This window comes from Scatophagus argus, chromosome 20 (assembly GCF_020382885.2).
Source record: "Scatophagus argus isolate fScaArg1 chromosome 20, fScaArg1.pri, whole genome shotgun sequence".
NCBI classification, from domain to species: Eukaryota; Metazoa; Chordata; class Actinopteri; family Scatophagidae; genus Scatophagus; species Scatophagus argus.
In genome coordinates, this window is record NC_058512.1 from 10917985 (window position 1) to 10932675 (window position 14691).

A 14691-nucleotide genomic window follows, 5' to 3' on the forward strand; every position below is an offset into this window, starting at 1 on the left:
ACTTAGACAACAATGAAAATACTTGACAGCGCTTTGATTTATATTAGAATATTAGATTCTTGATCTGAAGGAGCCACACTCTTGCAATGTACATTTGTCAGCAGTAGGGGGCAGCATTTTATTGTCAAACCAAACCTGAACCCTCTTCTATACAGTTCAGGGTTACACCTCATCCACCCAACTGCAGCCATGTGTACCCAGGTTCCTGGTCCAGTTCAGATGACTGGCCATGCAGTACTCCCTGCTTTTTCCCAGTCCCTCTCCAGGTAGACCACAACAACCTCGTTAGTTCACTAGATTCTTGGATCATGTGATCATGTGCCCTCCTCTCTATCATATTTCTTAATGCTCATAATGCAAAATAGTCTGCAATATATATTTGCACTGACAATGCACCATATGAAGTGCACTGAGCATGCGTGTCGTGCAAAGCATCACACATTATTTTGCAGACAGACCTGTGGTAGTGGCAGTGGGAGGGAGACAAAGACAGATGGACTGTGTGTGTGGTGTGTGTATATCCGTGCATGTGTGAGTGTCTGTCCGTATGTGTGATCGTGTGTGTTTTGTATCAGCGTGTGCTTTTGTCAGTGTGTGTATGTGTACGTGTGTCACAACACAGATGTTGCAGAAATACTGCTGTTGCTCTTGCTGCTTACCCCCTTCATGAGGGAGGCAGTAGTGTGGCCTGGCAGCTGTTGTTCTTGTGGGGTGGGTTGGGGGAATCGAGTTTATTGCAGGTGCAAAATTTACGGGGAAAAACAAAAAATAGAGGACTTGCTGCCTTTGTGACATTAATCTGAGATGCTGAATAGAAAAGAACAAATTACAATAGAATCTAACAGAATAGAACAGAGTAGGATGCCCCGTAATCTGCACAATAGAAAATTATCATTCGCTCTGCTCTTTGTCTCCTCTTTCCATACAGTTCCATAGGCGTAACATGTTATGGATGTAATCTCTAAGAGGATTCTCTCTGCTTGGTATCATGGTACATGTTAATTTCAGCTCTTTATGTTCCTTATTGAAACAGACCCAAGATCTCCCAGGCCTTCCTGCCAGCCAGCCAGCCAACCAGCCAACCAACCGTCATCAATTCACCCCTAATCTCTCCCCCTGGTCCTTTTACAGCTAATCCATTGTGTTGGTCATTGTCATCTGATCATGTGTGACCCCGGCTGCTTTATAACTGGTGCCTGGCAGTGTAGCATTGACTTTTGACGTCCATCTACAGGCAGATATGGGGGGAGCGGGATTCAAACTTGCCTCCGTTTTAGTTGCTTTAGGGTTGAAATTTTGTTTGATTATTAGACTTCTTAATTTCAAGAAATGTCATATCAAACGTTGAGGATGAGAGGCTCAGGTGAGGCTGACTGAACTAGGTAGCAGATAGGTTGGAAAAACAGATAATATTTGTCTTTTTCTCTGAATAAAATTGAATTAAAATGAACAATAACCTGACAGAAATCACCATTTTAGTGAGTCCAGTGTGAAGATATTGTCATGGATGATGAGACGAAGCCTTTGTATGCTCCTTGGTATTGTGTATTCAAATTTTACAAACGTAACATTAAAGGAATTAGGTTGAGCATGCCCAAAAAGTAAATAGCTATTTTACATAATTTTTTTGTCAAAAAAAAAAAAAAAGAAGAATCATATTAAATATAAATATTGCAGCTGTCTGTGTACATCTAATCTAATGTAAAGGCTCATTTTGGGCACAGTATTCTGAGATTAAGAAAGTACAAGAAATCCCTCAGAGAGCAAAAGAATTACATAACATCCACAGCTTTACTTGAACCTCAGAACAGCTTAGTAAATGTGATGTGACACCCAGTGATGGTGTGATCGTTTCTGTATAACTCATGAAACTCACAGCCATAACAATTGCACCCACAGCCCATCTTCTGCCTGTTTGCCTCCCTCTGAGCTCACCACATGACTGTTTTCACTCACGAGGATACTTGCTAGGACAGAAAGACAGCAACCACCAAGGCCACGCATCATGTCTTCATTATCTTTCAAAACTTGGACTGTGGCCTCCGCCATCGGAGGACCCCCCCACCCCCCACCCTCCGTTTTCCCACCTGCCTCCACATCCACGCCTCACCCTTCCCTTGGCCCCCGCCAGGCCCCTGGTCGATCTGTCTATCTGCCCCTGGACTGACTCCTCATTAACACATGAATGTAGACAGGGAAAGGCCTGCTAAGGCTTGGACGCCAACAGAAGGCAGTAGATTTGCAATTCAAACCCCTGACCGCCCCTTGCCCACCCCCACCCCATCCTCCCAGCCTATGTATACTGGGACTGGAACTGTCACCAGTATGATTGAGGATGTATGGTAAGGAAGGAAAGAGGGGATAGATGTGCATTGACACACTCCTGTCATGCCTCTGCATACTTTCATATTGACATACATAATGCAAATATATGCACATTCATGTGAGGGAGAGTGCTGTGTTTTAATCACTTTTTTACGCAGATTTTTTCCTTAGAAACAAATGCATAGGGTAATTTTACCCAAAGTCATACTATATGACTACATATGACTACTACATATGAGAGCATGTCACTCAATTAAAACTTGGGGAAAACATGCTGAGGTCTGTGATGGATAAGCGGTATAGAAAATGGATGGATGGATGTTGAGGTCTGACTTAAAAATGATAATTACAGTACCTATACTACATCAGCTGGACAGTAACATACAATACAGCTGGAAAACTGCTCATTCAACAAACTCCAGCTCTGGTGAAGATCAAGAATACATCAAGAGTATAACTGAATGTTCGGGAAAAGGTCTCAATTTGTAAAATGTATTATAAATTGTATATAATAAATATACAATAGAGGATTTTTGTGATTTAAATTTAAAAAAGAAAGAAAGAAGATATCATATATATGAAATAACATCATTGTAATAAAACTACCTTTTATTCATAAAATAATTATGAGTTTGCTTCCAGTCTCTTATGAAACAAGTAGAAAAACGGATCCAAAAACGTCACTTCCGACTCTCCCCCTCCACTACTTCCTGCATGAGCCGGCAATATGGCAGCGCCCATAGCGATTCACTTGGAGTTTGGGTAGGCGAATTTAAAACCTTTTATGATTGTATTTTCTGCTTGTATTTGTGTTTTGTCAGTAGTTATGTAGAAAGAAAACATTGGACGATCATTGTATCAGTTTGTTTTTCTATCATAATCATTTAATTATTTAAACAAAGTGGTGTGACAGCTAGCTGCATGCTATGTGTGAGTTTGTTTATGAAATATCCATCCATCGTGGTCTCTCTGCTTTGACTGGAAGAGAGAGACTGTGTGTTTAACACTAGTAAATGAGGAGACGGACACAAACAGAACTCAGCGTTAATTAACATTACTGTTAGCGGACTCACTTCGTTTTGACTACGCTGCACGGTACAGGCTGTTAAAAACATTTAAAACTGTGAGATTATCTAACACTCCTCTGTGAGACGCACAGAGAGCCCCTCCCTATCAGTCCCTCTCTGTATCAGCAAGTACTCCGGTTAATAACCTTCCAAGGTTCCTCCTGCAGCTCAGCCACACATGCAAAGTCTGCCTGTTACTGAACAGAATGATAATCAATTAAAAGTATGGACCTTAGACTTGGATTCAGTTCAGACTTGCATCACAGACTTCTCTCTTGAATTCATTTGAGACTTGACAGCAACCAACATCAAGTCTCTAGTTTTGATCCTTAAGCAATAAAAGTGAGTGATAGGCATAAAGAAAAAAATATATATAAATATAGTTTTTGATAACAGAATCAGATTACATTATTTGCCAAATGTACACAGGAATTTGACCTGGTGTAACAGCACCACATAACAATAGATAAAAAATAAATAAACTAAAATAAAAAAAAAAAAAAAATTAAAAGGTTACAAAAAAGGTTGTGCCTTGAAAAGTATATACAATTGAGGTGGGATATATACAGAATGTGCTGACCAGAATGAGATGACTGGAAATAAACGGTTAGAAATGTATACAGGCAAGAATGGTAAAGAACACATTTTATGCGTCCTCTAGTTCCTTATAATTTTCTGGAAAAGAATTGATGCATTACTATAATTCATAGGCAGGTTACTGTCTTTTAGCCAATCTGTGTACCGGCTCAGGTCAGCAAAACATGTGAAATTTGTCAACAGGCAAGCATACAGTTTAAAAAATGAGGGGATTTAAGTTTCCAATTATAAATTAATATTTTCTTCAGTGATAATAGATCTTCGTCGGTTTTTTAGATTATGAGCAGTTTTTGAATCCAACACAATTAAATAAGCTAAATAGAATACTGAACTGACTATTTCAGAATTGAATATCTTATATCTCTTTGTCTGTGAAAGAATCTAAACAATCACACACACTGTCAGTCACTTATAGTGTCTTTTTTTAAACAATTTTTTTGCTGCTCACATGTTCAGATGGGGTAAAATTCATACAGATCCCAGCAGAACTAGTACCTATCATTACTACAAAATTAACTTTGATTCTTAATGGGACTTCTTCACACTTCTTCACACTAACTTCACACACACACACACACACAAAAAATAGAAAATCACCAACCTTTAAAATAAAGGGCTGATTAACTTTCTGACCAATCACTTGACAGGTCAACGGATAAAATAACTGGACAGGAATGTCTGTTTTTGTCAGATACAGAGAATGAAATAACCAGGAGTAATTTCATCACTGCAAAGAGAAACATTTTCATTGACATAAAAAGGAATTACTGTAATGATTTGCTTTATTACGTGGAAAAATATCAATGTGCTCTTGTTTTTATAAATTTCAAGTATATTTCTATTGAAAATTATTAATTAGCATAGCAGAACAGCCAGTGTTAATAGATCTAAATGCTTTATTGATCTGTTTGACTCTGTGTTTTATCTAGTGGTGGAGCAGAACTGCTATTTAATGGTGTGAAGGAACATCATGTGACTCTTCCAAGCCAGTCCGAACCTTGTGAGTATCATTCATCTGTGCATATCATATAACAGTGATGTCCAAAAGAACCTGTCCAGTGTTTCTGCCAGCCTTAGTCCATTCACTGTAAATCACACAGACTGGTATTTTACAGTTTGTGTTAATGGACAAGACATCACAGCGATCTGCTGCCACATGACAGCTTTTACAGCACAAGATCACACACTTGACTTCCATCTTTTCCAACTTGTTTTTTGCTCCATTACCATGTGATATAATGTTAAGTTAAAATTAAAAGTAGATTTGAGGTCCAGTGTGATGGATTGCGTGTCAGGTTTGCAGCCTTGTCAAGGCTGTCATAATTTACTGAAATGACAGATGATTGTTTGTGTAGAAATCCAGAAAAAACTCTATGATTCACTTGTATGCACTTTATTCATTTTATTTTAGCCCTTTACCCGATCATCAATGACTGATAATGTGCAGAGTATCTTTTGGTATCTTTAAGACTCTGGTTTCCTGTACACCTCTTTGAGTTTGTTCGGTGTGCAAAAACTTTGTCGGAATTGTTACTTAGAGAACAGCTTGGAAATGATTGGCAGTCATCTGAACATAAATTGCATAAAATTGCCATTAAATGCATTAATTGCCATTTTAATAAAACCATTAGTGTAGTCCTGATCCCACATAACTCTTATGTCGCTTCAGGGTTATATCTGCTGAACTTTTGCATGTTATGTTATGGAAATATGTTTCGCTCCATAAAGATTCAATTTTTTCCAACTTCAAACTTTATTCAAATTTAAAACTTGTCATCAAATTGCTTCTTTTAAAAGCATACTTGAATTCTAACTGCTGATATAACACAGCAGCGTTATAAGATCACATTATAGCTTCAGATTCATCTTAACTGATGTTCCATACAAGACTTTTGTGTCCCACATTTTGACGTTTTGTCTACACTAAATCTGGCAACTAGACTGGTCAATAATCAACATGATGCAAGCTTTATGACCACACTTCTATGTAATAACTTCCTCCTGCCATCACTTTCCCTTTTCTTCCATCTTCATCTCGCACCTGAATGGCTCTCTGCTCTGCTTTTATACCCGCCCTTTTTCTGCTCCTTTCACTTGTAAAGGTAATGCAGATGTATATGTGTACATAGAAGGGGTAAAAGTGAAGTTAATGTTTTTTTTCTTTAGCTTGCAAGAGTGCATTACAGCCACAAAGCTCAAAGTCATATTTTTTTTTTTGTTCGTCTGAGGTCTGGTGTGTGGTCATTTCTCAATTCGTAAAACTTTTCCACCTCAGCATCCAAAATGATTAGATTTTATTTTGCTAAGGGATTGTGGTTCCCTCCAATGTGGGTCACTAACTCAGCATGGAGGAGTCGAGGGAAAACCTGCCTGCAACCGCATTTTACTTCCCAGACTCAGGACCCTGGTCATTGAGAAGAGTAAGGAGGAAAGCAGTGAAGGATGTGAATGGCACTTAAAACACCTTGTAATTTTAGATATAAATGCGTATGTGTGTGTGTGTCTGAGAGAAAACAAACGAAAGAAATATGTGTCTTTGGTATTTGACTTAACAAAGGATGTTCATCCATGGCGCTGATGTTACCACGACAACAAAAAGACAAAAGTTGACCAGAACAGGGAATGTCATCCAGATATGACCTTGCTGCACCAGTTGACTTGTGTGTGTTTGTGTGTGGGTGTACAACACTAGAAAACCTGAAGTGTTCCCATGCGGTACACGAAGTTGATCATTTTGTCACAGGAGCACATGCGTTTTGACCTAACATTTCCTTAATGCATTTCTTATTGTGATCTTAAGTTTGTGTGTCTGGCAGCTTTGCTGATCTTGAAAATGTTGCCACAGACTAATTTCGCGTCACGCATCAGTTCTTGTGTGTGTGTGTTTGCATGAGTGTGTGTTCATACAGAAGGGGTGCAGCGAAAGGCAGATATAATTGGTTCTGAATCCTTCGTATTTCTCTTTGACCCCAGCCGGTGATTGATGACCCTCGAATGAAAGACCCCACCCCCACTCTGCCTTTCTCTCTCTCTCCCTCTCTTTCTCTATCTAACTCTCTCTCTCTCTCTCTCGTGCACACACACTACTAAACCCCCGTGGTCTATGGATCACACAGGTTTTGCCCCTCACATCAGCAGAAAGATGGATAGCACCCCCCCCACACACACACACACACACACGACCGTCATAATCGCACAAAGACAGAAAAGCACAACGAGAAGAAAGGGGGGGAAAAATTGCATGCACAAAAGAAAAGCGGGCATGGTTTTGAATCAGCGTCAAAATGGCGCCTTTTCCCTCCCCTCCCTCCATGTCTCCTTTCCACCCACGCTATCCCAAGATGCTTTAGGAGCCTGTGACGCATTTTCCCTCTCTCTTGTCTGTTTGTTCCCTCATTTTCTTCTTCCCCTCTACCTGGACCGCGAAGCGCTATCAAAAACCTTCACCTCTCAGTCTTGACGTCGTTGTTCTTCCCTTTTACCTCTCAAACCCCTAATTAGCTTTACATTATCTTCCATTTTTTTATACAGTTCATCCATGTAAGTGTGTCTTTTTGGTTCAGACTGGATGATTTAAATTTGTGTAACCTTCAGCAAGAGATCCATTAAAAGGGCATTACCTGATCACTGTTTCTGTTATAAAAATCTTACCTGGTGAACCGTACCGTATTGAGCGATGACAGCCTGTTTATTTCCTTTATGCAGCTTTTAACATGTTTGCGTGTGTGTGTTTATGAAGATGGAAGTAAAAAAAAAGAGAAGGCAAAAAATGGAAAGAATGGTGGAGAGAAAGGGAAGGAGAACAGGTTGCAGGTTTTACGAGAGAATGAAAGTGTGTGTGTGTGTGTGGGGGGGGGGGCAAATGAAAAAGTAAATGGGGGGCGAGAGGATGAAAGAGCGAATAAGGGGTAATGGTGGAGAAAAATTACCGATAGTCAAAGGCAGAGAGAGCAAAGAAAGGAGTCACCACAAAGAAGGAGTTATGACTGCTGTAGTGATTAGTTCTGTTTTTAGCCCTGCAGAGGTGCAGGTCAATATTCACTGCGTAGTGTGCCGTTTTGTGTGTGTGTGTGCGTGCGTGTTGCAAAGGGAGGTATTTGTCTTTTTTTATATGGAGGCCTCGAACCACAGAAAACCCAGCACTGTCATTATACTGGCGAGTTGGCCGACAGCACCGCAATTAACCTGAACACCATTCACACAAGCTTGGGAGTAACACACACACACACACACACACTCACACACACCTTTATACATCACACATCACCCTTCACATATCATCCAGACAAGTCCGTTGCCCTCATAGCCACAGTGACTGGGCAGATGCCTCCAGAAATTCAGGAATCTTTTATTGTCACACGCTAAATGCCACAAGTAGGTCTTCTGATATTTAACATGTGGAATATTTTGTGTATTATGTTATGAATATTATGTTTTCTTTATTTGTATCTGTTTTGTCATTTTGGATTTGCATTATATGTTTCTGTATTTTTATCACTGTGTATTGTGTGTAATTGACATAATAATTTGTTTGTCTGATGTGTGGACATCAGTTTTGAAATTAAAAACACCTGAATTCCAGCTGTGATCTCAAAAGGCAAAAAATATTCAGTAGATTTAACATGTAAAATGTATAAACCTGCAAAATAAACATTTTTTTTTTCTCTTGCATTTTTCTGAATGCATATCATATATAATCTGCAGTCCTGTCAGCTGTTTCAATCTGATCTGAACCTGTGAATCCCTGTGTGGTTGTGTGGTTCGTCACCTACCTGTTACGACTTCAATGCTCTCCTTGCACCTGGTTTGGGATGACTCACTGTCGTCCTCTTACTCTCATATCTGCTCCATCTGCTGCTGCTCCTCTCCGTCTCTCTCGTAATGTATTTACTCTTTCACTCTCTTCTGTTTATTTATTCTCTCTTTGCACATTTCCGTCCCTCATCCCTTCTGTCCTTTTATTCCTGTGTAAACTGGTCGAGGAGCCTGATACTGTTCATTTTGATGGTGTGTGTGTGAGAGAGTGTGTGTGTGTGTGTGAGAGATATGGTTACCAGCAATTGCAGTGCTGCTCTCAAGTGTTATCGCAAGTCGTCGTGTTCCTCTAAATTAGGTAGACAGCAGTGATCACACACACACACACAAAACCAGGAAATGGTCACGGAAAAATGTTAGATTTGTGTTTTTTCTTAAATGTCTGTCCACATTATTACCCTTTATTCCTATTTTTATAAGAAAACATGCAGTTTTGTAAGAAAGCACAGTGAGCATTGCTACATAGACACACAAAAGCTCTTTGACCACCTTAATGTTGATGGCCACCATCACTATATTATATTCATTATTGGTTGTTTAGTAGGGATTTATCCAAAAACCTCTCATTGTCGTCGCCTTTGTGGCTTTCCGTCAGTCGGCCTGAGTGAGGCTCAACCTTTTGTTGAGACGAGGTCAATCTGATTGTTCGAGAGGTCAGACTCGTGGACAATTCAAGCATTGCTGATATTCAAGCTCAGGCGATTTAATGTTGGACTCTAACAAAGAAAATAATTTTTTTTAAAAAATTGGATTTTCTGTCCATTTTATTGGTCAGGCATTGAAATATTTCACCACAGTTTTGAGGCTGGAGAGAAATGTAATTGTGTTTTAGATTTTTGAAGAAGGGGATGCTTTTGGAAAATGTTTGGCTTAATGTTTTTATTTTTCTCTTCATTTTCTCTACCGAAAATGACACGTCAGGCTGTAGATGGTGTTTGTTTTCTAATCCGTTCGGTCACCTCAAGACTTCTACACACATATTGTTCATTTTATTTCTTTCTAACCAAGGTGAACAATGTCGCCTCTGGCCATTGACATCAGTTAGCCCTCCCCCTATTTCCAGTGTGTCCCCCCTCATCCCCCATCAACATACACATACACTCATAAATATACATGCACACAGACACACACACACATATATACACAGCCTCGTCCCGCCTGGTGCTTCCGTCGCGTCACATCGACCGGGGGGCTGGAACCATGCACCTTGACCCTTAACCCCTGACCTGTGACCTCTGTTGTCTGCCTGTGTATGGGCTTTGTGTGTGTGTGTTTTCTAGGGGACATGAAGCAGCTGCTGGTCTGGATCCAACGGAACCTCCTGAAGGAAAGGCCCGAGCTCTTTGTCCAGGGAGACTCTGTGTGAGTGTGTGTGTGTGTGCACTTGACACACACTTGATCTGTGTACAGCAATACCACCTTAAAGGATATGTTATACATCACACTGCCACTGGGAAAATATCTTAAATGCCAAATAAGACTGCAGTATTTAATCAAAATTTCTCTCAATACAGTGAAAATTTGAAATTGAGATTGTGATTCCAGCAGCTTTCTAAAGCATTACGTCCTGCAGTTTAAAACTGCTGAAATGTAGGGGAGGGGGGGGGAAACAGTCCAGCCTTAAGGTTATGGGTTTCAGGAAGATGATTACCTGTGTGCAAGTGTGTGTGTGTGTGTGTGTGTTTGCATGCACTGACGTGTATGTATATGTGTGTGAGGGTACAGGGTTCACAGCAGTCTTATAGGACTGGCTGACTTTTACAGCTGCCTTTGTGCGGGACTATTTATAGGTCGTCCTAACCAATGAATGGAGAAAAAGCTGGCCCACCTATAAACCTTATAGATTGGTTGTGTGTGTTTGTGTGTACTTTACGTTGGCAGCACACACTGTTTTTGAGCAAACCATCATCAAGGTGTTTTCTTCGTTATCTTTTTAAGAAAGATCTATGAGTGCTGCGTGTGATTACTTTACAATCTTTCCTCTTTTCATTCTGTGTGTGTGTGTGTGTTGACACATGTTCGCCCTCACAGGTTCTCGTCCTTTTTCACTGACGTCCTGTAGCGCATCCGCAAGGTGGACTTGAATAGTATGAGAGGCATCAGTATCTGTTTCAGGCTTTATCTCACCATCCACTTTACGTAAACTGTTTCCGCTGTGGCTTTCGGAGGAAAAATACACCAAGATGTGCAAAGAAGACTTGCACCTATAGGTGGCTGTTGCTACCCTCCCCCATTATCCTCTTTTGAAGGGAGGTTTTTTTTATTTATTTATTTATTATTATTATTATTATTTAGGCTTTATCTGTAGTCTGTTATTTTTGGGCCCCCATTAATTTCCGATAACAGTTTGGCTCCCCCGCACACAATCTCACTATATGTATGGGAGTACCCTCAAAGTACTTATTTATATGTAACATATTATGATTTGATATGATTTATTTATTTATGTATTTATTATAAGTATCCCGGTGTTCTCAAACATAATACTGGTTTTATATTAATTTCATATAAATTGACAAACCAGGCTTGATTTACTCTTTTTATTGGGCCACATTTTGCTATAAAATATAAAAAATATTTTCTTTTTGACTGAAAATAAATTGCCAATTTTCTACAGTGATTTTCAGATGTGTTCACCATTTACCTGTGAGGAAACTGTATTACTTTGATGATAACTAATAACACAGACTCTGTCGGCAGACAAATAACTACATTGTAAGTGTAATTAATAAATTATAAGAATTTAATAGTAATAATAGAGAAGATTTCATGCCTAAGAAAACAATAATTTCACTTTTGTTAAACAAAATTTCAGTCTTTTGTTGTAGCTTCTCTTTCACTTATTTAGTTTTTGTATTTCATAACTGGTAGGTTTGTATTTTATCTTGATTTATTTATTTTTTAAATACATGTCCTTTCTCTGCGTCTGTGGAGCTTTTCCTGCTCTACCTGTTTACGTCTTTTACACCCATGCGCACGTGTGTTTGCGTCTGTGGTGCCTCTGGGAAAATGCGTGCGCCTCAAAACTGTGTGTTTTCCCACAGGAGACCTGGGATTCTGGTGCTTATCAATGATGCAGACTGGGAGCTAATGGTGAGCACTGGGAGTCACGTTCACTGTCAGATGTTGTGGAAAGCGTGTGTGTGCGTGTGCATGTGTTTCCTGCAGGACGGACAAACACACAGTATTTTTATTCTGAGCTCTCTTAACCTTAGTCGTGTGTTTTCAGGATGTACCCTTACGGTGCTAAATGATGCAGATCATGTGTACAGCTTTATGTCTTCAGGTTCAGATCCATATAACTGTAGAAAAGGCTTGTGTGCACATTTGAGTCAGGAAGAGGAAGATTGTTTGTGTGCGTGGGAAGCTTAGCCTTTGTGTTTTACTCAGATAGCACCTTTGAGGGAGTTAATGTCTTATGTCACATGAAAGCAGTAGGGGCCTCATGCCTGAGCCTTATTTACATGCACACACAGTCTGAACGCTCCACTTTGAATCTATTGATTCGATTACAGGATGCAATACAGGATTTAAATGAAATGAAAGGTTTATCATTGATTGGACCCCAACAGAAACACAGGAGCAGTGTACATGTTAGTAAACACGTATTTCTGTTTGAATATCGGATATTTTGTGTTTTCTAAACCACAGGGGCAGCTGGACTACCAGCTGCAGGACCAAGACAACATTGTGTTTATTTCTACTCTTCATGGAGGATAGGAAAATGAATTGGGGAATACAAACACATCCTTGACATCTGTAACAACCTTTCTCTCCACATCCTCTGCACTCTTCACCTGCCCACAACATCTCAACAACACATCACCTCAGTGGACGCTGCAGGTGTGTCAGCCTGCACCGTGACATCTGAAGTGATGGATGTCAGTCCACAGGAATGAGTGGAGATGGTTACCAAGAAGAAGGAAAGGAATTCTGTGGACTTTTTTTTTTTTTTTTTTTTTTTTTCCTTCAAGCTGGACAGGTTTAAAGAGCATTCATACGAAGCACCGGCTGTACTGGTCAGCTCACATGTGATTGGTGTGTAAACCTTCATCTTCCTGCACCCGCTTCTCCAACATGACTTTGAAAGACAAAATGAGCTTATCTTTGGTGTCTGTGGAGACATTCGGTTCACAAGAACATGAAAAACATAACCCTTTACTTTAATCGCCCTCCATAGCATTTCTAAGCGAAACGGCAACATTTAATAAATTGTCCTCAGTACACTGTTGTGTGGTTCTTACTAAATATAAGAACATTTTTAAGTGTTTATTAATATATTTATCAATAATTATAACTGCTCCTGCTAAGACATATTTTATGTGACTACAGGTGTGTTCTAGTACGCTCATAAGTGCTGCCTTAAATTTGCTTACAACTACATTACAGTGTATTAAACCTTTTATTAAATATTTGTAAAATGCTTAGAAGTGCTAATTAGGGAGTTAAAATAACGTGTCATTGTGGAGGGCTTTTTTATATCTTTTTTTTTGATGATTGGAAAAAAGGTTTAGTTTTTTTTTCTTTAAATGTTTTATTCTTCTCCTTGCTTCTGATATTTTTCCTTTTTTTTATTTTTCCTTTATTTTTCTTTTTTTTATATACCATAAACACATCAAAGAATAAAAAAAATATATATATATGTGAAAGATATGTATTTTTTGCTTGATTGTATTTAGATTCCTGACCGGAGAGGATATTCTCAGTTTTAAACACAGACGGTGAAATAACGAATTAAATATATTAAGTTAGGGGGGAAACAATATCACACGCTCTCTTTTATTTACGAATGGTATTAGAATAACAGTAATACAAATCTTTTTTGTTATGAATTCTACTGTTACATGTTAGCTGTCGTCTGTGTCGTGATTTTTGTTATTCTTTTCCAATCCTTGTGTGTTTCTTCACTTTACTGTCTCACCATAAAGTGCACCTTTGGCTGCGAGGATCCAATCCCGGCTGTAGCGCACAGAGGCCTGTGAGACGCACGCTTTTCTCTGTTAGGATTTTACATCACGCTTCGATAATTCCTGCTGATAGCTTATATCTGATCGATTTAATCCCAGCTCTGTGATCACACTGCAGTTTTAGGCTGATTAGGCGAGACTTGAGGGAGATTTTACCATCCTGTAGTCCCACTCAGCTGGAATATTCATAAGAGGAGGGGAGGGTGTGTGCGTGTGTGTGTGTGTGTGTGTGTGGTGATGGTGGTGGTGGGTGGGGTGTGAACTACAGGACCACTGCGGGAGGTCGAGGTCTAGCCTCCGGGCTGCCCTCCCCTGAGCGCCCGGGGCGACCTAAAACCTTTTCTCGGTTGTGGAGTCCGATTTGCAACGGGAAACCGACCAGTAGAAAGGAAATGCTAATGAGGCTGCGAGGGGGTTAGAGAGGAGAAGACGTAGCCTAGCAGTGTGTCAGCCAGTGCAGGCCTGAAATACTGAGAGTGTGTGAGAGAGACTTCTACAGACTGACGACATGAGTGTGTGTGCTCAGAGTTTATGCCTCTTATAGGCCACCAGTTTTTTTTTTCCTAATCATTTGAATCAAATATGAAGAACATGAAAGGGTTTTTAAAAATTAGATTTGAACCTAACATTTCAATTTGTATTGTTGATGCAGCCAGAGTTTTACATGCTGGAGCTCCTCCATCACTTGTGCAGGGTTTGCAGCCTTCATGGCAGGGCCAAAGTCCACCGCCTTCACACCGACCGACCGACTGACGGACTGACTGACAGACAGACTGACTGACTGCCGGAACAGGAGAGATGGTGACGATGCTGGCACTGACAGAGTCTCCTCACCGTCACATCACACACATGTATAACAACGACTCTGAAAGGCGCGGGTCACAGCAGAGGGTAGAAAAAGCGCCTGTGATCTCCACTGT

At 39.9% G+C, this 14691-nt stretch overlaps 1 protein-coding gene across 3 annotated transcripts; it reads left to right on the forward strand.

Moving 5' to 3' along the window:
- The first annotated feature begins 3008 nt into the window (after positions 1-3008).
- Positions 3009-13028, forward strand: urm1 (ubiquitin related modifier 1). Of its 3 annotated transcripts, none has more exons than XM_046375847.1 (5): positions 3009-3087; positions 4919-4989; positions 10061-10166; positions 11849-11897; positions 12456-13028. In XM_046375847.1, the coding sequence occupies exons 1-5, from the start codon at positions 3053-3055 to the stop codon at positions 12522-12524; spliced, it is 330 nt and encodes a 109-aa protein (XP_046231803.1). In that variant the 5' UTR covers positions 3009-3052; the 3' UTR covers positions 12525-13028. The 3 variants fall into 3 exon arrangements, with proteins under 3 accessions (XP_046231803.1, XP_046231804.1, XP_046231805.1); XM_046375848.1 differs by having other exon boundaries at positions 10085-10166; XM_046375849.1 differs by lacking the exon at positions 11849-11897 and having other exon boundaries at positions 10085-10166.
- The last annotated feature ends 1663 nt before the right edge of the window (positions 13029-14691 follow it).